The following is a 22257-nucleotide window of genomic DNA, read 5'->3' on the forward strand; positions in this document are numbered from 1 at the left end:
TTGTTATTCCGCCTCTGCCTCTGGCGGGAAACGACTTTGTCGTCAGGCGAAGTCCCTTGAGATTGTTTACGGAACCACATTTTCCCACTTTTCTGGCCTTTGGGGTAAGGCCTAGAAGGAGTAGAAAAACGGACTCCGACGGCAGAAAGAGTCTTGCCATCAGTCTCGCACCTAGTCAAGGTTTCTTTCACTTGAGGACCAAAGAGAGATGATCCATCAAACGCGGACTTAGTGAAAGACGTCTTGAAGGGTCCAAAATTGCATAGCCGCATCCAGGCATGCCTACGTGAGGCCACACCTGTCCCTGCGGCGCTACTCGCTCCATCAGCCGCATAAGAAAGGAGGCGCATGGAGGAGTTGGCTATGGAGTTAAGGGTAGCCAGCTGAGTGTTCATCTTATCTTGAAAACCCGCAGCTGTAGGGTCCTTCAACATGTCACTCGCTTCTTTAATCAAGTCCCTTTGAAGACGAGTAAAATGGCACAGGTAGTTCAGCGGACGCATAGCAAATGTCGCTGACGAGAACATCCGCTTCCCGTACCTGTCCATGGACCTAGATTCCTTGTTAGGTGGATGGACAGGTACTGAAGGATCAGCTAGTTCCTTCTTAGTGGCAGCAGCTACCACCATAGCATCCACAGAGACTCCTTTTGTCAAGAACTGTTTGTCTGCTGGTGCCGTTATGAATTTTGAGGGTCTCCTGGGAGTGGGGTCCACTGAATCAGGAGCCGTCCATGCCTTTTAGCTACCACCTGCATGAGGGGGTCAAAGGGGGGAGACACCCAGGAGGTGGAAGGATGAGAGCCAAACGCCTCAAGGTACACAGATTCATCCTCCGAAGGGTTGAGGGCTGGCCAATTTCCCCTCTGTTTGAGGATTTCGAGAATGTCTGCAAAAGAGACATCTTCAAAAGGGGAACGGGGGGAACCCTCGGAATCATCTAAATCTGTGTCAGATGTGATGGACTCAGGTGAGTCAATGTGTTTCCTCTTACACTTCCTCTTCCGAGGGGGCTCTTCTGCCAAATCAGGAGAGGCCTCGGAAGAGGATGAAATCCCACAGGGGTTCCTGAGGAGCTGGCTCTCTGCGGTCCGGGATGAGGGAGTGAGTCGACTTGACCTGAGGTACCGTGGGGAGGGCGGACGGAGCCGACTGTGGAGTAGAGCCAGGCTCTAACACACTCCGCATGACCTCGAGCACCCCTGTCAGGCAGAGCCAGAGGTCCCCACTCCGAAGCTGAGAACCTCCCTCGGCACCGACAGTGATGGCTCGAGGCCGATGTCGGAGCCGAACTCACCAGCGCCGAAGCTCGAGAGGAAGAGCGGGTCGGACAAGGGTCCGATGCCACTCACCCCTCGGAGCCGACGAGGAAGTTCGGCGCCGAGACTCTTCGAAAGAAGAAATCGGAGCGACGGAGCCGAAGACATCTGTATCGGCTCCGACGCTACCACAGTCTCGGTTCCAGCGCCCGGCTCCGAGCTCAACGGAGTCGGAGGAGGAACATATTGATGGACAGGGGCAGGCATCGACTGATGAGTCGGGCTCTGAAGCATTTGGGCCAGTGCCTCGGACTTAAGAAGTCGACTCACTACCCTCTGAAGGTCATGATCCGACAGCCTCGATGACCTAGAGGAGTGAGATATATGGCTCCGTTCAGACAGCAGAGGAGATGCTGGAGCCGAATGAACGGAGCCAAGGGATGGTGACCTAGATCTCTTCCTAGATGTCGGCTCCGAAGGTCTGGTCGGAGCCGACAAGGGAATTTCTACTGCCTCTGCTCCAGCCGGAGCCGAGGGAACCACAGAAGCTGTAGACTCATCGGCTCTAGCCGGAGCCGATGCAGACATAGGTTTTGTAGCTTTAGGTCTCGGCTCAGTAGCTGGAGCCGAGGACCTAGAAGCCTTGGAGGGCTTCCCAGAGACAGAAAGGGAATCCTCAGGCTTAAGTAGACCCCTTAGGATCAACTTGTTCTTTCTTTCCTGCAGGACCCTGGGGCTGAAGCCGTGGCATACAGCACAGGAGTCCTGCAGGTGCAAAGGCCCCAGGCAGTAGACACAAGAAGTGTGACCGTCTGTCAGAGACATTTTCTGACAGCACGCATCACACTTCTTGAAGCCTGAGACCTTTGTGTCTTTAGACATCCTAGACAAGAAAGTGTAACCACACACACTCAGTCAGACACACTGATTACACTAATCTTATTTTAAAACTCAAAAATAAAACAATTAACTAAAAGTTTTAATTAAGAGCAACTATTAAAACACACACACCACTAGGGAATGGGGGAAGGCCAGAAGGCCCGAGAGAGAACTTTAAAGTTCTTGTGGGAAAAAAAAAACGGGATTTTCCGAAAAACAGGGGTAGAAATCCACTAAACTAAGGGAAAAGTAGTTAAACTTAAAAATATAGGGGTTTAAGTATTCTAATTTTACAGAAATACACTTACCAACAAGCCGGTAGAAAAACCAACACCTCGATCGCTGTAGCGGCAAACGAGATCTGAGGTAACTCACGCCTAGCATTGTGGGATATAAGGGGAGCCTCGAGCCGGTGGAACCAACTCTCGAGCTTTTAGAGTGGCCGAGTCGGAGCCGAGGTCGGCTCCGAACCCATCCAGCAAGAATGAAGGCGAGATAGACAACTTAACATCAATAGTATTCGTAATCGGGAAGTAACGGGCAAACTCAGTAACAAGAATGAAAACAAAAGTAGAGCTCTCATCTTAATGTACAGTCCACATGCCAATAACATTATACAAAGTATTAAGAATTATTGGCATATGTTCAATGATGAGACAATTAAGAATGTAATAGGAGAAAAACAGGTTTTGTATTTAAGATGGGTGCTAACATCAAAATATTAATGGAAAAGGGAACTCTATACAATAAGGAGACATCCACACATATTATTCAACACACTATTAAGTGTGGGGCATGTAGTCAATGCAGTTATATTATTGAGAACAAAGAACTAGTGTTAATGCTATGAGATCTAATATTAGATTTATTAAGGGCAATTGTAACACTAGAATGGTAATATATATTGCAATATGTCAAATATGTTTTAATTATTACGTGGGAAAAACAGAGAAGTTTAAAAAAGTGTATTTATGAACACATATACTGTATAAAGAAAAAGGACAATAGAAGTGCATTGTATAAACATATAGAATCTAGAGGTGAGGAACATCATTTTAAATTTGGGTTGTTACGTAGTGTTAGACATGATCCCAGGGGTGGAGATAATAAGAAAGTATTAAGTTATCGAGAAGCATGGTGGCAAATATTTGTAGATGCTACCACCCCACCAGGTCTAAACGATAACATCTCTCTCAAAGCTATACTAGAAGTCAGCATATAGTACAAATATGTTCAAGTATTTACATATGTATAGATGTTGAAGAGTGTTTTATTATTTATTATGATATGGCATTCAACCATGACAATTTGGGTGACGAAATCAATGTATTTTTATGGAATTACAAGTTATTAAACATTAGGGTATGTAATATTTATTTCAAGTGGGAATGTATTTTTACACATATTTAATTAACATATATTATATTTTATATTATATTTCATTATATTGTGTAGTATAGTCAATCAAATACATATATTTTAGTGGCAATATATTCATTTTTTACATGTATTTACATGATTATAGGAATGGTTATTGTAGAACTGTTATTGATTTCTGAAAAATATATTGTAGCTTTAAGTTTTGACCTGGATTGTTTGAATTGGCGCCAAAAAAGTTTTAAAAGATGGAGGATCTTACATAGAGACGTTCTGAGGAAGCTCAAGATTTTTTGAGTGAAAGCGCTTAACCGAAGTTATTGGATTATCAGTTGAACTCCAGGTTATTTTTACGGACAACTAACTGAGTTAGCGCATCACAAATTGTTGTATTAGATGCACAGTGTACGCTGGTTTCCTTCAGCGCATTAATTGGTTTTATTAGTTTTTTATTTTTACGTTCAACAGTACGCTTTAACGTTTCGTAGGCTTAACCTCCGTATGCCTTGGAGGAATAAGCATTTTGACTGTTCTGCTCAATAAAACAAGTTTAAGCCGATTGTGGTTGCTGGAAGTCTTTGAAAGGAACTGTTTATTCCAGAAGTAAAGACAGCTGGTCGCAATTTTTTGCGAGAGGTGATTTTAGTCCTTTTTGTTCCACAGTACGTTTGAGCGTTTAGTAGGATTTACATCTTTGTGCCTTGGGGTACAAATATATATTGGCTGTCACGCTCAACGAAGCAAGGTCAATTCGAGGGTGTTTGGTGGAAGTTTGTGAAAGGAATTGTTTTGTTCAACAGTAAGGACAGCTGTTTGTATTTTTATCAGAGGAGGTAACAAAACGAGTGACTAGTGCAGTTATACTCCTTTGATACTAGCCATTGAAAATATTTTGTGTGCCTGGATGTGGTAGTCATCTATTAGCTAACCAAGGAGTTAGATCACTTATTGGAGCTCCGTGGTACCAAGTATTTGGTTGTATTTTTTGTTTTTTATTCCCCTTTGAATGACACCAATACTTAAGCCAATTGTTGAAATTTATCATCTTGTCTTCATATTGTGGCATCATTCTTGGTGAGGGTAAGATGCTACTCAAGGTCAGGGTCATACCGGCCTGGGCTACATGCTCAGAGAGCTCCTCTGTTTCTTCATGTAGTCCACGGAGGTACGTCTCAGGTCATTCACACCAGCATGGACAATGACCAAGTCATATTTGTACTTGCCTTGGAGTGACCTGAGTGCTTGTGTTATGTGGCGGATCCTAGCGCCCGACAGGCAGCTCACCGTGACCTTCTCCTTGTTCAGCCTGGTGAGCGGGACATCAGTGTGCCTGACGATAGAGTCACCTATTACAAGTGTATCAGGTGTGTTGTTTAGCCTTAAGAACTGTGACTGTTCGGCACACTGGCTTTGTGAGCTATGTGTTGCACGTGTTTTGTTTTGGGGTAGCGGTTGCTTGGGTGTCTGCTTTGGAGGTCTCTGCTGCTTAGGCAGATTTTTATTTAGAGCCTCCGAGTATGTTTTTGTGTGTTTATGTGTTTGGTTTGCTGTCATGGTAGGTCTGTGTGAGACTGGAATTGTAGTGAGAGTGGTTTCCTGATCCTCCTGACTGGTTACGCCAGTACTGAGTTGAGAGATCTTAGTCTCCATTTTGGCTATATGGTTGCATCTCTCACATATGTTGGAATTTGTAGGGAGGAGGAGGGGGTTGTCTGTGTACATGAGGCAGTTGTAACATTGCCTCATGATTCCCAGATTCACCAGCTGGACCAGAGAGGAGATTGACAACTGACCTTTGGACATGCTAGAATAGTATTGGGAATTTCTTTATAATTGAAAAAAGGAGCCAATGGGGAACAAGATACTCAAGGGGAGTTTGTGAGGGTGTACTGCTTTTAATTTTTTAGTGCTGACTTATATAATTGCTTTAGTGTGCAAGTGCCAGGCTTTAGAGTAGGAATAGGGTGTTTATTATGAGAACTAGATCAGTTCTAAGGGGAAAAGTGAAGAGCAGACTTTATGGAGCCGAGAATGGTTTAAACCCAATTAAGCGGCGCTGTCCAATGCTGCGCTATGCGCAAAATCGCGCAAAGCAGGTTTTATACAGGCGGAATTGAAAGAGCTAGAAATTGGCCCAAAACGGCCAATAGACTACCAGGTTCTTGTGCTGGGAACACTCCTCCAGGGATAGGCTGCTCTAAGCTCCCCACTGCCACTGGTGAACAAAGAAGCCTCCCTTTATCCAAGAAAGGAAATGGGCAGCACAGGAACTTTCCAAAAGTCCAGAATACAGCAAAGCCTGTATTTGGACTACTCTAGGTCAGGAAAGACGGGGAAACAAGGATAATTTTTTTTTCTTTTTTTGCAACAAACAGCAGGAAAATGCAATAAATATGTAACACAGGCTAGCGCACTTGAGTGTGTAGCCTCAACAGGTAAATGCAACAAACAGGACAAACTTTAAAAGTGCAGGTGCAAAAACAACTTTAAACGGTTTAAAACAGTTCAAGAAGCAGAAATACTTGCAGTTTAGCTAGATTGGACAGTCACCCAGGTAGTAGCAGGGAAAAAAACACTTTTATCAAGTTAGCAGTCGCTCTTTTAGCCTCTCTGCTGCTAGCACCACTCTGCAGGACCACGAGGAGCTTGGCTGAGTAGTAACAAGTGCAAAAACCGCACCAACGCGTATTTTCCCCACATATGCCTTTCCTCCACTGCCTCTCCTCCCCAAGGTGCTCCTAAAGATCAGACGAGAAGCCAAGGATGGTACTGATTGCCCCAGACTGGCCACGCCAGTACTGGTATCTAATACTAAGGAACTTAACTCTATACCCAGCTTGGACCTTACCTCAAATACCTCGACTACTGTCAAAGCAAAACAATCAGATCGTGCACAGCCAACTCAGGGCATTAAACTTGGCAGCATGCCAGATAGTGTAGTCATACAAAAAAACACCTCTCAGTAAAGCTGTGATGGATGTCATTCTGCAAGCCAGAAGGCCTAGTACTAGAAAGTCTTAAGCTGGAAAATGGAAGAGATTCTGTGCCTGGAACCAGGCACAAGGAACTGATACAACTGTACCAAATATTCCTCACATTTTGCAATACTTAACTGAGGTGCTGGACAAAGGCCTATCTTTTACATCAATTAAAATTCATGCCTCTGTCATTTCGGCTCATTACAATACAGAGCCACCACTTTTTTCTCACCCTTTATTAAGGCAGTACCTCAGAGGAGCCAAAAATTTAGGGCCCCCAAGGAGACTACCAATACCTGCATGGGACCTCAACTATGTTTGGGAAAAGCTCACCCTGCCTCCTTTTGAGCCAGCTGCTACTGCTGATATGAAGTTTTTATCTTGGAAAACAGCTCTGCTCTTAGCGGTTACTTCTGCAAGACCAGTTTCAGAGCTACAGGCGCTCATGGCTGTGGAACCTTTCATCAATTTACATCCAGACAGGGTCTCCCTGAGGACAAACCCAACATTTATGCCTAAAGTAGTGTCCAGTGTGGCTCAACCAAGCCATCCATCTGCCAACCTTTTACACAAATCCACAGAACAAGGGGGAGAGAATTCTGCATTCTTTGGACGTACACAGCTTAGATTCTACTTGGACAAAACCATAGCTTTCAGGAAGACAGAGCAATTACTAGTGGCATATGCTGCAGGATCACAAGGAAAGCCTACTCAAAGCAAACTATTTCTAAGTGTTTAGGCCACTGCATTTGTTTCTGCTACTTGCACCATGGCAAGCCAGTGCCTAAGGGCATTAGGCCTCATTCCACCAGAGCTGCAGCCACCTCAGCAGCCTTTCTCCGGGGAGTACCAACCAGAGACATTTTAGAGGTGGCTACTTGGAGTTCAGTGCACACCTTTATAAAGCATTATCTTCTGCCACTCTACTCTAAATCCAGGGCAGGCTTTGCCACTGCAGTTCTGCAGGGCCTCATAGCCGCTCTTACTGCTGTCTAGTTCCAGCCTCCCAACCATAGCTTTGGGACTCTACCCAAATGTAATGACTGCAACAGTGAAACACGAAGAACATAGTACAGTTGTGTACACTTACCATAAATGTAGATGTTAGAGTGTATTCACTGTTGCAGTCCAGGTTACCCACCCGCCTTCCCCCTTTTTTCTTTTGGATCTTATCTTTCCTTCTCTGATTTATACTACCTATGTGGTGTATTTGCTTATAGATGAAGGTAAAATTTATATTGGTGCATTTCTGAATATGTATATAAAGTTTGGCTACCCTTTTTGGGGGCACCTGACATCTGGGGCAAGAAAAACTGAAGAAAATGGCATTGGCTGCTGCTTTTATACCCCTGACGTCAGGGAAGGGGTGACAGCAGCCGATGCAGAACCCAAGACTTTGGAATTCAGGCCGGCTAAGGGCAACCTGCCAGCAGGATTACCCAATTGTAATGACTGCAACAGTGAATACACTCTAACATCTACATTTATGGTAAGTGTACACAACTGTACTTTTTCCTTCATACCTCTTTAGTTGTATGTTTACACAATTTAAAGGAAAGATAAGAAGTGTTGCAATATCTTTTTCAGGCACGAGTCGTACAGCAGTCAGTATCCTGGTCAAGGAGCAGCACCGAGCACTCCATATGCCAGCCAGCAGAGTGGAATATATGCTCAGCCACAGCAACAGTCACCTGCTCCACTGCAGCAGCAGCAACCATCACAGCAGCCACCACCTCCTCCACAACCACAGCCACCGCAACAGCCGCCACCACAGCAGCAACCACCACCACCACCACCACCACAGCAGCAGGTCTGTTGGATGTCTCTGTGAGGAGCAAATGGCAATATTCATTGGCAGATTTTAGTGTACTTAATGTATTAAATGAAAAGTGTGTTTTCACCCTCCTATATGTGTTAGGCTGTGAGAGTATTCCTCTACTTTTTTGAGACCCAATGCAGTGTTGTGTTTTTCTATTCTCTGGACAGATTCCCACTGTTTGACTTTTAATGATGATCTATGACATCTAGCCTTTACTTAATGATTCTTCTCAACTTCAGGTTTAAGTGGTTAGTGCAATTAAGGATGTGGATATTTGAGTGCTGCTACCTTCATTCTTGAATACAGTGCATTTTCCCATACCATACTTCAGCCACCAGTTTCAAACACTGATTGGTACCATCGCCACCAACCCACTGAGAAAGTGGTGTTAAATATTTCATGTCTGTATGCACAGTCATTATTAGTGCATTTGTTAGCTGTTTACGTGATCAGCATTATGCTGTTGCAACATGTGAAGAGTTACTGCAGGGTTGTGAAGGCTGCTCCTTATTTGTTTGAGTTACAAAAACAGACTGTCATATTTTGCAGGCCAACAGAAACTGATTTGTAAGGCTTCTATTCAAGCTGTGCTGCTGTTATCTTCCAGATTTTCTGTTCATGCTTGTTCATTTGGATAGTGGATCTTCTTGCTGGAAGGGGGAGATGTCCTTCTATTGTCATTTTGCAGTATTCCAAACTCGTGGGTTATCCTCTGCTTGCTGTCTGAACGTTTGACCAGTATACAAAAGCTGGTTTTCACTGCTAGGTACATGGGACATCTAACATTGGCATTGGGAGCATGGGCCATAGAAGTGTGTGACGTCTGCATGTACCTTTCCTCAGAACTTCTCTGCCTTCAGTCGAACGTCAGTGCTTCATGCCATCTTCACCGTCAGATCTTCAAGTTTCTAAGATAAGTACCCCATTGGGTATGTTCCTGATTCCTTTTTGTCATTGCATGTTTGTTTAGGATACATGTCATCCAGGAAGGGAAAGTGCAGGTGCGATCTTCAGATCCCCCATAAGGATGCCCACGAACTGTGCCTTTTCTGTCTAGGGCCTACTCAGGACCATCTTACTTGAGAAATCTGTCAGACCTTCATCCCTAGGAGACACCACAGTCATCTGCATGCTTTGAACATTAACTTAAAGAATCAGCATCTTAAACACTTACCATTAGGGGTGAAAGAGTCATCCATTCAGTCCATAGAACCACCTAAAAAGGCGGCCAAGGTTTTCAGGCCTGAACTTGCTGCTGTCCGTCCTCCACCAGATGTCTCTCCTGTGGCCCACGTTTGCCTGGAGGAATGTTCAGAGTCTGTCGTTACAGGTGTAGAGGGTACCCCTCGGGAGGCTGCAGAACCGAGGGCAGAAGGCACGTCCGGGTAGGGCTTGCAGACATCGCCTGCCAACAACGAGGGGGTGGCTCAGGTTCTTACGGCTGCCCAGACAGGCCCTTCCACTGCATCCACTGCTTCCCAGCAAACCGACTCTAGGCCTCTGTCCGAGACTAGGCCTTCCGTAGGAACCCTACGCCTTCTAGACCTTCACTTAAAAAGAAACCCAAAACAAAACATCTCTCCCCTCCTGCTGAAAACCAACATGATTGAAAGGCTTTTTCACAGAGCCTGTTTAATGCCTTTATGGCCCTAAGGCCTGCCATGCCTGTTTTCTCCACAGGGTGGTGGTCCTCTTATCAGTCCCAGTCCTCAGGCTGAGGAAAATATCCAACCTGAAGTTGGACTCTTCAGACTCCTCTTAGTAGGATTCTCTCTCCTATGTCTCTCAGATGCCATCTTCTCTTGGGTATGCTTCTCCAGAGGGCGAATCTGCTGAGGCTCACTCCCCAGGAGAGGACCTCACCTTTGAGGAGACTATTTCTAAAATGAGAGAACATTTTCAGTGGGACTCTACTAAAATGTCAGAGGTCCAATAAAGATGTGAACTTCTGCGGATGGAAAGCCCTGCTCCTTCTCCTTCTGCAATTCCTCCAGTGCTGCCGGTTTTCTTGGATACCTTTAATGCTGCTTATCTTAATCCTGATTCACAGCCACCTGCCCCTAGAAGGCCTGACAGGTTTTACAAAGTCCCTGAGGGGGCAGAATTTTTGATAAAATGCCCTGTTGCTGACCCTGCCACTGTCTGTTTCAGCAGACAAGCCATCCAAGCTACTTCCCTCTACCTCTGTCCTTCCCACAGACAAGGACAGTAAGGTCATGGCGCACCTTGGCAAGACTGTATATACTTCTCCCCTGGCCTTTAGGGCAGTAAATTACCAGACGCATATGTCCAAATATGCCTTGGCTCTTTTGATCCAGGCCACCAAGCTTTTAGCTGACCTTCCTAACTCATTTTCCAAGGTTCAAATCTCCAGTCTAATTTCCCTGTCTTCTCAAGTTACTAGATATTCAGTTAGATGCAGCTGTGGTGCTGCAGAAGCTTCTGCCAGGTCTGTAACCTCAGCTTCAGTCCTTAGAAGATACTTGTGGTTAAGGCTACAACCCTTACCCAATAATATTGGGGCCAGATTTCTTTATGCACCCATGGATAATTCTGCCCTGTTTGGATCTAAAGTGACTGAGCTATTTAAGGCCCTTCTGCAAAAAGCGAAGGAACTGCAGGATTTAAAACACCTGTTTGTTTCCCTTGTACCCAAATTTCACAGTAACTATCACTCAAAGCCCAGTTCATGAGGAAACACACTGCCCTATCTTCCCCATGCCAGCACAAGAAAAGGCACTAGGAAACAGCAGACCCCTTCTAAGCCTGCTCATACCTTGCCCAGAAACCTCCCTTTCAGGACAGGTAGCCACTGACTACCTGCCTTCACTGTCGCCCACTCTAGACTACATTCCTCTGTCTCTAAGGCGCTCACTGTCTTCCGGTTTGGCAAAACATCACCTCAGACAGGTGGGTCCTTTCCATTATAGAAAAAGGTTACTTTATGACCTGGATCATTTCCCCTTCTCCCAGGGGGATTCCCCAGTCGCTCAAAGATCAACTTCCCCTTTTCTAGCCAGTCCTAGATGGCCTCCTATCACAAGGAACCATACAACTAGTTCCTGTGGCAGAAAAAGAAAAGGGATTCTATTCCAGACTCTTTCTAATCCCCAGGAAGGATGGACCTTGGAGGCTTATCCTGGATCTCTCTCACCTCAGTCTTTTCTTACAGGTGCCCACCTTTCGTATGCTTTACCCTTCAGATCCTTTTTCCTTTAGTGATACCTCAGGGATTTCTACCATCCTTGGACATAAAGGATGCCTACCTCCATATCCCCTATAAGGTCCAACTATGGGAAATATTTGTGATTTGCTGTTGGTTCCTTACATTTTCAGTTCTCAACCTTGCCCTTTGGAGACACTGCAGCTCCAAGGGTCTTCACCAAGTGTCTGTCTCCAGTCGTTGCTTATTGCAGGGTCCAAGGGATTCAGATTTTTCCATATCTGGACGACCTTCTGATTCAGGCAGAATGCTCCAGATCCCTACAGACCCAACTCCACCAAGTCATCTCAGTCCTGCAGGCACTGTCATTCAGCAAAAACTTCCCCAAGTCCAACTGGAGTTCTTCCCCAGGACCATGTTTTCTTAGGCTGCAGGATATGGATGGATGTCATGAAGGGCATTCTATCCCCCCCAAAAAGTGGAAACCTTGAGGCAATATCTGGCCTCCGTTTTCAAAGTTGCTTCTTTGACAGCCAGACAATGTCTGACTACTGGGTCATATGGCTCCCACTATACCCATGCTGCCTCTGCTAAGACTCCACATGAGAAAATTACAAGGGTACCTGAAGTTCACATAGACCCAACACTCACACCCCTTGGACTTCGGCATCCCCTTCTTTTCTTGCCTAAGGAGGAGATTCTGTAGTGGTTGACCCAAGTCACACTCAATCCAAGACTTCCATTAAAACCCCTTACCCAGTCCAGGAAATGTACACAGATGCCTCAGATCTTGGATGGGGGTCTACTTTGGGCAGCCTAAGAGTGCAGGGTATGTGGTGTCACACCTTCAGGTGGGAACACATCAACATCAGGGAAATGAGAGCTATCCTGTTTGCCCTGACAGCCTTCCTTCATGCTCTAAAACAAGGCCCCCTGAAATAATTCACAGACAACACTACAGTTCTATGGTATGTGAACAAACAGGGTGGAACCAAATCTTATTTGCTTTGCAGACTTGCTGTCCATGCCTGGGACAAGGCAGCTCAACGTGGAGTCTCCCTGCAGGCAGTTTACATCCCTTCAGGTCAGAATATTCAGGCAGACACCTTGGGCAGATACATGTCACAATCCCATGAATGAATGCTTCACAGTGATTGTCCACAGGTGAGGTACACCACAAATGTATCTTTTTGACTCCCCTCTGAACAGACAGCTACCTCTGTTTTGCACCAGGCTTCCCAGTCCTTTAGCAAGGGCAGTGGATGCCTTTTCAATCTCATGGAAGGGGGTGTTTCTATATGAATTCCCTCCCTTCCCATTACTTCAGAACGTCCTGCTGAAGATATAGCAGGACAAACCAAAAATCTTGCTGGAGACTCCCTTTTGGCCAAGACAGCATTGTTTTCCCATCTTGCATTTAGCCAGGTGCAATCATCACAATTTACCTCACAGAGTGGACCTTCTCCCACAGGACAAGGAATCCCTTATCCACCCCGGTCTGGAATCTTTGAATCTAACCCTGTGGGTGATAGAATTCTGATCTCTTCTGGACAGCTTTACACTGAGGATATGCTAACAGTCCTGCAGGAGGCCAGGAGACAACACTAGAAGATAATGTCGTACCCCAGGGTTCTGTTTTGGGGCCTCTGTTATTTGGGATATACCTTTCTGAGTTGCAGGCCAAAACCAGTGGGCTCTGGCTGACCAAGTTTGCAGATACTGCAAGCTGGGTGCTGTCATCAATTCCCCTAGTGATGTGGACATCCTCCAGTAGGGACTCACCCAAACAAATGACTGGTGCCAGAAACATGGCCTCAAGCTGAAAACAAAAAAATGCATCATCCCCTTTGGGGAGAGTGATGTCCCCACAAATTATCACATTAATAAAGTCTTAAGCACGCAATCAGACATGAGGGATTTGGGCACCCAGATTGATAGCAAACAGTCTTGCCCACCATGTTGCTTCCATTGTTTGTAACGCTTCCTACATGGCCCACCTCATAAGTAAGGGTATCTCATCCAGGGACAAGGAGGTCAGAACATCCCTGTATTCTTCCCTTATACGACCCATTACTGAGTACAATGCCCCATTTGGTATGTAGCTTGCAAAGCACATGCAGCAGCTGGAGAGACCACAGAGGTTTCTCACCAGGAGAATCCAGAGCCTCCAAAATGTACCATACACAGGCTACAAGCCCTATCGCTGTACTCCGTTTCATACAGACTCCTCATAGGTGACCTCTGTCTGGCATACAATGCAATCTCAGACCCCGCCTTGATGGGACTGCTGCATATCCACAAGTCAAGCTCCACTCTAGTAACCTGTATGCACAGCCTCAACCTGGTCTGTGGCTTCAATAGGACTTGGTGGGACAGATTTGTGTCCCAGAGACTCCCCCCATCTGTGGAATAGACTCCCTCTGTACCCCTTTTCAAGTGCAACCTGCATAACTGGATGGGAAATAGAAAGTAGTTCCCTGTGATTCCACCCGTGTCCCTGCTGGACAGGGGGGATCAGGAAATGATTTGTCTAAACATGGGCTAAAATGCTTGGTCAGGCTTATAAGGGCCTCAGGGCCAGTAGCCTAGTAACTTCCTATGATCTTATTTGTCTAAATGAGAGATTCTTCATGTGGTGCCTACAGAGACGAGCTAGACCCATTTCAAAGCAAGGTCCCATTAGTGCTGTCCTATCTGTGTGAACTCTTGTAAGCAGGGTTGGAATTTTCCTATGTTAAAGCACACCTTGCTGCTATTTCGGCCTGCCTCTTGATCACCCTCTAGCTTCCTCTCTCCCCCTCTAACGTTATTCCTTAATGGAGTACTACACGTTAGGCCCCCCCAGGAGGCCAGTTACACCTCCATGGCATCTGAATTCTGTTTGAGAAACTCACTGTTTCCCCCTTTGAACCAGCTTCTAAGGCATATCTGAAACATTGTACCTGGAAAACTGTACTCCTTGTGGCCCTGACATCAGCCAGAAGTGTGTCAGAGCTCCAGGCCCTTATGGCAGCTCCTCCCTTCCTCTTCCACAAGGATAGAGTGACCATGAGAATCAATCCCTCCTTTTATGGCCATGGTGGTCAATGAGCTATCCTTAAATCAGGTATTCATCTGCCCACCCTTTTTTCCTCACCCCGAAAATGACAGTGTGTCTTGTATTCCCCTGATGTTCACATACATCTGATGTTTTACCTTAACAAGACTGAGGCCATTAGGAAATCAGAGCAACTATTTGTCGTCTTTCACCCCAGAGCTCCAGGAAAGGCAGTGACAAAACAGACCATTTCTGCTTAGGTTTCCAAGGCTATTTCCTTCTGTTACACATTCCATGGGAAAAAAAACTTGTCAAAAATTAAGGCCCACTCCACTAGAGCCATGACTTCATCAGGGGCATTCTTCAAAGGACTGGACACTGTGTCCATTCTGGAGCCAGCTACATGGACATCTGTCCATACCTTCACCAAACACTACAGGTTGGATTACATCTCCAGATCCAGAGCGGGGTTTGCTAGGGCAATCCTTCATGGGGAACAATTCCATGCCACCACCCCCTTCTTGCCCGTGAGCTTTGACATTCACCCAAGAGTTTGGAATACTGCAACATGAGAACAGGACGACATTGTGGAAAGTCTTACCATAACCGTAGATGTCCTTTTCTCCCATGTTGCAGTATTCATTCCCTCCCTCCTTTATCCCTTTCTTTCCATCTAAACTGTTCCTTCTTGGATGGCACAGGACTTGTACAGCTATGCTGGGACTGGGGTTTGACTGAGTCGTTCAGATGTTCTTCGTGTTTCACTGTTGCAGTCATCGCATTTGGGTTATCCCTGCCAGGGTAGCCCTCGGCTGGCCCGAATACCAGAGGCTTAGTATTTCTGCATCAGTTGCTGTCGCTTCAGGATTGACGTCAGGTCGTCAGTACTATAAAGTAAGGCAGCCGACACCATTACGTCAGTCTTTCTTGCCGAGGAGCCTGAAGCAGAAGCAGTTCGCACAAGTGCCGGTCGGCTGCTACCTGAGTTTTGTCTTCCGAATTGAAGCTGAAGTCTTCTAAAGTTAAGTACCCCATTGGGGATCCTTTTTTCTTGCTCTAACCGGTCAGAAAAATTAACAATAGTCTCACCTGTGGAAAACAAGTACCACACCGAGACTTTCATTCTTACTGCGTCACTTGCCCAGACCACGATGTCCCTCACTGTCGCTTTTGTGTTTTGTTCAACACCAGAAATATACATAGTCTGGCCCTTATTGTAGCTAGATATTTTCGCTGACAGTCTTCTAATTCCGATTTGGCTTCGGTAAGCCATCCGACAGCAGATCTTCCAAAAAAAGTAAGGCTAAAGACAGAGACTGCACAGGTCCAAACCTCCCGACGACGCTTCCATTAAGCTAGTCGTCAGTTCTCCGGTCCTCAGTGAGGCGCTTTCTGCAGTCCCGGATGCCTGCTTCTGTGGATTTGCTGGCCGCTACCGAGACCCTTTCGGCGTCCGGTATGCCGCAAAACTCTTCTTCGACTGAGGATCTTGCAGTTCTCTACCTTGGATGGGTCCGGAGCCGCTGAGCAGGCATCAGCTTTCGAGGAAGTACTTCACACTACCGATTCTTGACACACACCGACGACTTCTTTCGCGTCTACCATTTTTTCGAAAACTACCAAGTTTCTAAGGCCCAGGGTACAAACCACGCCCAAGAAACCGACGACCCAATCTCAAGCACCTGCCTCAGTCTCAAATGCTTAAAATGGTGGAAGACCTTATAATGTTGATCAAGGGAAGCCAAGCTTCCCCTTCCAAAAGAAAGAGATCTGTCCCCAGTAGTTTTATCTGAACAGGAGTCTGATGACTCTGATGCATCTGAATAGGAAGACATGCAACCCCTCTTTGCTTCTGAGCATTATGATGCAGAGGGAATCCATTCCTTCAGCCTCTCCACCTGAGGACTTTTTCTTTGGGGAAACGCTTCATACTTTAAGGGAGCATTTCCAGTGGAAATGTCAGGACTACCCTCAGTCTAAAAAGAGATTCGGAGAATTCTTATATCTTTCACAGCACAGACCCCTGTCCATTTCTCCTGTCTTTGATGATGTGGATGGTGTTTTCATGGAATCTAGTTTGACTCCTGACACCCTCCCTCCTGCTCCCAGGAAACCTGACAGATATTAGAGTCCCTGACTCTCACAAATTTTTTCTCAAAAATCCTACTGCTGACCCTGAAGGTATTTCTCAAGGGCCTCAAGGAATTAAAACAACTTCTGCTAAGAATCCCACCCCCTCAGATAGGGATTCCCGAGCACTAGACAGATGGGGTAAGAAAGTATACACCTCTGCTACTGTTGCTATCAGAGCACTAAATTGTCAGTTCCATATGCTAAAATTTCAGCAACATACCAGGGAACTCCTCAAACAAAAAATATCCTTTCCTGCTTGTGCAGAAAATAGAGTTACAAGAGTTAATGCATTCTGCAAGTCAAGTAACTAAGCACACCTTACACTGTGGTTTTGACGCCGTAGTAGCTTTTTGCAGGGCAGCAGTCACTGGTTCTGTCCTTAGAAGACATGCTTGGCTTAAGGAACAGCCCTTGCCAGACCATTTCAAATCTAAGTTATTGGATGCACCCTTGCACAGACAACCTTTTTGGCACCAAGGCAGAGGAGGTCTTAAAAAAAGATGGAAGAAAAAACTAAGTCTATGCAGACAGTTAAGGATTTCCTACAGGTCCAGTCACCCAGGTTCATTAGGCATTGCCCCTCCAAGCACTAGTCCTTTCCTGCCTCTTCCAGGTCAGTTCAGCCCAGACCCCAGGGAAGCAGACCCCCCCCCCCCCAGACATCAGCCACAAGGATTGCAGAGATCAAAGCAGTGAAGTTCCTCCACTTCAAAACCAGGGAGTGCAAAGCCACCCCCTCATGGTAAAACCTCACAATGGCTTTCTACTTCCACCCCCTCCCTCTCCCCACCTGCACTTGCCCCTAGGAGGAAAACTCTCCTTCTACGCAAGCGCCTGGGCCACCATTATCTGGGTCCTCAACATAGTGTCCCAGGGATACAAATTTTCTTTCCACACACTCCCAACCCCAAAATGGTCCCCAGATCTTCCTCCAAACCAGTGGGCAGAAGCCAAAAAGCAAGGCTTTTCCCTGCTCTCTATGAGGGCAGTAGAGCAAGTTCCTGCAGAGCAGATAGGCCAAGGTTTCTACTCCAGGCTTTTCCTGGTACCCAGAAAAGAGGGTGCCTTGCGCCCCATCCTCTATCTATCCATTCTAAACACCTTCCTGGTGATACCAAAATTCAAAATGCTCATCCTCCAGCAACTACTACCTATGCTCTCCAAGAATGCTTGGTTAGCCACCATAGACCTAAAAGAGGTCTACCTCCACATCCCAGTCAGGGCATCATGCAGGAAATATCTACATTTCAGGTCAGGATCTCTGCACTTTCAGTTCTCTGCACTTCCCTTTGGCTTATCTACTGCTCCCAGAGTTTTCACAAAATGCCTGGCTCCCACCATTGCTTTTTGCAGACAAAGAACTATACAGTTACCCATACTTAGATGACTGCCTAATTCAGGCACTCAGGAAAAGCTGCTCATGCACCTGGCCTTTGTAAGGTCCCTACTGACCTCCCTAGGGTACACTATCAACGAAAAGAAATCCAAACTAGCACCCACCCAAAAGGTTATATTCCTGGGAGCAAGCCTGGACACAGCCTCCCAGATGGCATTCCTTACATCAGAAAAGCAAATTTACCTGACAGCCTACTTCTCTCAACTAGCCACCAGACCCCAGTTATCCGCAAGGAAAATCCTGCAAGCTCTGAGTTTCATGGCATCTTGCATTCTACTCATTCTATATGCCAGACTGCATATGAGGAAACTTAAGTGGTACCTAAAAAGCCTTTGGTGTCCATCTCAAGACCTGGAAACTCTTATACCAATGATACCTTGCCTAAGAGAAGATTTTCTTTGGTGGGCAGCAGCATACTACCCAACAAGGGACTACTTTTCTCACCACAGACACATCACAATATGCCTGGGGTGCACACCTGGATGGCAGGTGTATACAGGGCTAACGGGGCCCATAGTAAATACATCTGCACATCAGCCAAAAAGAGATGTTAGCTGTCCAGCATGCATTGACAGCCTTCAGACCCCTTCTCTCACCAGGGGGCCCTCCTGATCAAAACAGACACCACTGTGATGTGGTATGTCAACAAGCAGGGAGGGACTCACTCCTACCCTCTATGCAGGCTTGCCATGATCCTTTGGCACACAGCCTCAGCCATGCAAGTACACCAGTTAGCACAATTTCTGCCAGGTTCTCTAAACTCTCTGGCAGACAACTTAAGCAGAAATCTTCTGGACCCGCATGAGTGGCAGCTAGACCAAAGAACCTTCACCCTAATAACTCAGAAATGGGACACCCAGAAGGTCGACCTCTTTGCTTCCCACTCCAACCATCAGCTCAGCAAGTTCTGCACCAGGGAGCCTCACTGCAGGGCCTGGAAAGTGGATGCCCTGTCCTTCCCCTGGGTCAACCTCTCTCGGTCTTTGCACTTCCCTCACTAACTCTCATTACCAGGGTACTGCTCAAAATAATGGAGGAAAAAACGAGGGCAATTCTGATTGCTCCAGACTGGCCTCACCAGCACTGGTACCCACTGCTGCGCAGCCTGTCCCCACTGCCACCATGGCATCTCCCTCAGACCCCAACCCTCCTGACCCAGAGGGAAGGAGAATTCATGCATCCCCAGTTGCAGACCCTCAATTTGACAACCTCGCTTATTCCCTGATCACTGATCAAGCTGCCAATCTCAGTAAAAACAGGTTCTAGATGTGATACGTGAGACTAGACGCCCTAGCACTAGAAAGTCTTATACTGACAAATGGAAAAGGTTCTGCACCTGGATTCAGGCTAAGGGAGCCGGTACGGCACAGCCCTCCCTACCTCTCATCCTGGATTACCTGGTTGACCTGCTACATATAGTGGTCTATCCTTTTCCTCTATTAAAATTAATGCCTCTGCTGTGTCTGCTCATTTCAACACTGAGCACCTGCTTTTCTCACACCCTCTCATCAAACAGTTCATAAGAGGGGCTAGCAACTGGAGGCCACCCAGAAGAGCACCTACCCCAGCTTGGGACCTAAACTTTGTGTTGGAAAAGCTAACCCTATCCCCCTTTGAACCAGCATCTTCAGCAGTGTTAGTTTCTCTTTTGGAAAACAGCCTTGCGTCTGACCATCACTTCAGCTGGAAGAGTATCTGAGCTACAAGCACTCATGGCTATAGAGCCCTCCATCATATTCCATGCTGACAGGGTGTCCCTCAGGACTAACCCATCCTTCATGCCCAAAGTGGTGTCCAGTGTGGCTCTCAACCAATCCATTCATTTGCCCACCTGTTTCCCTAACCCACAAAACAAGGAGGAAAGGATCCTGCACTCTCTAGATGTGCTGAGACATCTCAGATTCTATCTAGACAGGACTAAATTATTCAGAAAGACTGATCAATTGCTAGTCAACTTTGCTGCAGAGGGCAAAGCCATATCCAAACAAACCATTTCCAAATGGATAGCACACTACATCCATTTCTGTTACAAGCAACAAGGGGAAACCTCCCCGTAAGGGGGTCAGGACTCACTATACTAGAGCAGCCTCCACCTCTGCAGCTTTCCTCAGAGGAGTCCTCACCAGGGGCATCCTGGAGGCTGTCACATGGACATCTGTTCACACCTTCACCAAGCATTACCACCTGCTTATCTTCTCCAATCTAGGGCAGGCTTTGCCACTGGAGTCTTGCAGGGCATCCTAGCCAGCCCCAAGTCTTCTTGACTGCCTGCACCCTTTTTTTCAGCTTTGGGAATTGACCCAAATGTGATTGCAACAGTGAAACACGAAGAACATAGTACAGTTGCGTACACTTACCATAAATGTAGATGTTCTAGTGTATTCACTGTTGCAGTCCTGGATGTTCATCGTGCATACAGCTGCAGTCATAACAGATGGGTTATCCTGCCGTCTGGCGGGTCCTCAGTCGGCCGAATTCCAAAGTCTAGGTCCGGCGTCGGATGTCGTCGCTTCTTCCCTGACGTCAGTGTGGCAGGGGTATAAAAGAACCAGCCGACGCTTTTTTCCCCAGTCTTTCTTGCCGTGCGGTGCCCGAAGCAGAAGCAGTTCGCAAGTGCCGGTCGGCCAGCTCCTAAGATTACGAATATTTTTCAACCGAAGTCTTCTTGAAAGCTAAGTACCCCGTTGGGGAAACTTTTCTTGCCTCAGACCGATGTCAGACAAAGTTAATAATTGCATTTCATGTGGGAAGCAAATACCGCATAAGGATTTCCATTCCTTCTGCATTCCTTGCTTAGGCCCAGACCACGACGTCTCGGCCTGTCGTTTTTGTACTAGCTTTAACAAACGCACTATTAAGCGTCGGGCGGAGTTCGCCCAACACTATTTTGGCAAAAAATTTAATTACATTGTCATTGGATACTCCGACTCCAGTTTTGAGTAAAAGACGCAAAGATAAGGACCGACATACGAGGCCCGCGACTTCTACCGACACCACGCTAAAGCCGACTACAGGTGCTCCGGTTCTCAGCGAGGTGCCTACGCAGCCCCTGACTACCTATGACACTTCCTTAGCTGTGTCTTCTGTGCCCGAGGTCGCAGGCTCCGCGGCCCACACCCCGATTACAGATACTGACGCCACTCTTGGCGGGGAAACTCAGAGTTCAGACAGGCCTGCCACCTCTCAAGGTGTCTTCAGGCCTCCTCCTTCTGTTTCCATTAAGGCTTACACTAAATCTAAAGCAGTCATGCATACTAAAAGACCAGCTCCACAGGGCCCCTCTCAAGGCCCCATGCCTAAAAAACAGATGCTCAAAATGGCTGAGGATTTGATTACTCTTATCAGGGGTTCTCAAACCCCCTCGGACAAAAGGCCCAGAGTGGAGGATGAATACCCTTCCTCGGACCAGGCCTCCATTACTTCAGAACATTCTGAAGACCAGGAACATTCATACTCCCCTTTTGAAGATTCTGATGCAGAGGAGTCCATTCCCTCTGTCTCCCCCCCTGAGGACTATTCTTTTGGGGAAACCTTGCATACCTTGAGGGAACACTTCCACTGGGAAGGCCAAGATTACTCAGATTCCATGAAAAGGCTCAGGGATTTTCTCTTGCTCCCTCAGCACAGGCCTCTGGCTATCCCTCCTGTCTTAGACATACTAGATGATGTGTATTCAGAGGCCAGCCTTAACCCAGATTCTTTACCACCAGCTCCAGTTAAGCCTGACAGGTATTACCGGGTTCCTGATTCACACCATTTCCTATACAAAAGCCATGCTGCTGACCCGGAAACTATTTCACAGGGTCCCAAGGGAGTTAAGGCCTCTACTGCCAAAAATCCATTACCTTCAGAGAGAGATTCCAGAGCTTTAGAAAGGTGGGGGGAAAAGTATACACCTCGGCCACTTTAACCATGAGGGCATTAAACTGTCAGTTCCACATGTTAAAGTATCAACTGTTTTTGTTATCTCAGTTGAAAAACAAAATGTCACAACCTGAACAACCAGACCTGAAGGAGTTGCAGGATTTGTTGCATGGTGCAGAACAAGTGGGTAACCGTACCTTGCAATGTGGTTTTGATGCTTTAGAGGCCTCATGTAGAGTTGCTGTTACAGGGTCTGTCATACGTAGATATGCTTGGCTCAAAGAGCAAACCTTACCAGATCATGTCAAAGCTAAATTACTAGATGCACCTCTACAAAAAGATGTATTGTTTGG

At 46.5% G+C, this 22257-nt stretch overlaps 1 protein-coding gene across 2 annotated transcripts in view; it reads left to right on the forward strand.

The window, feature by feature from the left end:
- The window catches only part of ARID1A (AT-rich interaction domain 1A), a 3912194-nt gene that overhangs the window by 3315341 nt on the left and 574596 nt on the right, over nt 1–22257 (forward strand). For both annotated transcript variants that reach the window (XM_044084256.1, XM_044084266.1), the window contains exon 17: nt 8080–8302. In XM_044084256.1, coding sequence (XP_043940191.1) covers nt 8080–8302 — 223 coding nt within the window. The remainder of the gene's footprint in view (nt 1–8079; nt 8303–22257) is intronic.

Source organism: Protopterus annectens, chromosome 1.part1, assembly GCF_019279795.1.
Source record: "Protopterus annectens isolate FY-2018-M chromosome 1.part1, PAN1.0, whole genome shotgun sequence".
NCBI classification, from domain to species: domain Eukaryota; kingdom Metazoa; phylum Chordata; order Ceratodontiformes; family Protopteridae; genus Protopterus; species Protopterus annectens.